Raw genomic sequence first — 937 nt, 5'->3', positions numbered from 1 at the left:
TCTGTGTGTATATATCTATCAATCTGTCTGCACGCACAAATATGTGTAATATGTAATAAAAGTAATACAAATAATTAACAAAGCCTAAATGAAGCTCTTAGAAAAAAGCCCGCTGTGGGAGGTGTCCTTGAAATAGCCCTGAGCGGGCGGAAGGGGCGGGGAGTAAGGGAGGACGGAAGATGGGACAAGGGCAGGGACAGGGGAAGGAATACGGACAGGAACTGAGGAAGGGACAGGGGCAAGGGCAGGAGCACGGAAAGAAACGGGAACAAGCACGGGGACATGGAAAGGAACAGGCACGGGGACAAGGGTAGGGACAGGGGCACGGAAAAGGACAGGGACAGGGACAAGGTTAGGGACAGGGGCACGGAAAAGAACGGAGGTAAGGACAGGGGCAGATACAGGGACAGAATCAGGGACAGAAGTGTTACCCTGACCGCGGGCTCGTTCCCCGGTGTGCAGCACGATTTCACACACCGAGGCGAGGTATTTCTATCTTACTCTAGTTAACACAAAGCAGGGAGTTGGGTGTGTAGTGTGTTCATCATCAAAATGATACTCTATTTATAAATTTCAACAACCGAAGGCATCAACATTCATTGGTTACAAATTACATAACTTCTCTGTTAGTAACATTTTATTAACTACCACTTCAATTAATTACCACTCAGATCCTTCTTTGCTAGTTAGGTCTCTCTCTCCTCATGTTCATTAGTCTTGAGTTGGTGGTCAGTAAGATGCTGGCCACAATCTCCCACTGCCGGAATTACTCTCTCCCAGGTAATGCTCAGTCCTGCTGACTTCAGTCCTGGTGGGTCTCATCCAAACAGTCCATTCCTCTTGGAATCGTCTTGATTTCTTTAAAAATTAGCCAAGCATACAATGCTCACAATGTGCAACTGCTTTATCATTGCTGTCCTGCTACAGCTACTGATTA

At 46.7% G+C, this 937-nt stretch overlaps 1 protein-coding gene across 1 annotated transcript in view; it reads left to right on the top strand.

Moving 5' to 3' along the window:
• Nucleotides 1-282: 282 nt before the first annotated feature.
• Nucleotides 283-937, top strand: part of HAUS1 (HAUS augmin like complex subunit 1) — a 13,814-nt gene continuing 13,159 nt past the window's right edge. The window contains exon 1 of the mRNA XM_017743667.1: nt 283-351. Coding sequence (XP_017599156.1) covers nt 283-351 — 69 coding nt within the window. The remainder of the gene's footprint in view (nt 352-937) is intronic.

The sequence above is a fragment of the Corvus brachyrhynchos genome, unplaced genomic scaffold, assembly GCF_000691975.1.
Source record: "Corvus brachyrhynchos isolate BGI_N302 unplaced genomic scaffold, ASM69197v1 scaffold8, whole genome shotgun sequence".
Lineage (NCBI taxonomy): Eukaryota > Metazoa > Chordata > Aves > Passeriformes > Corvidae > Corvus > Corvus brachyrhynchos.
The sequence above is the reverse complement of the archived record's forward strand: the minus strand, read 5'-3'. Positions and strand labels throughout refer to the sequence as shown.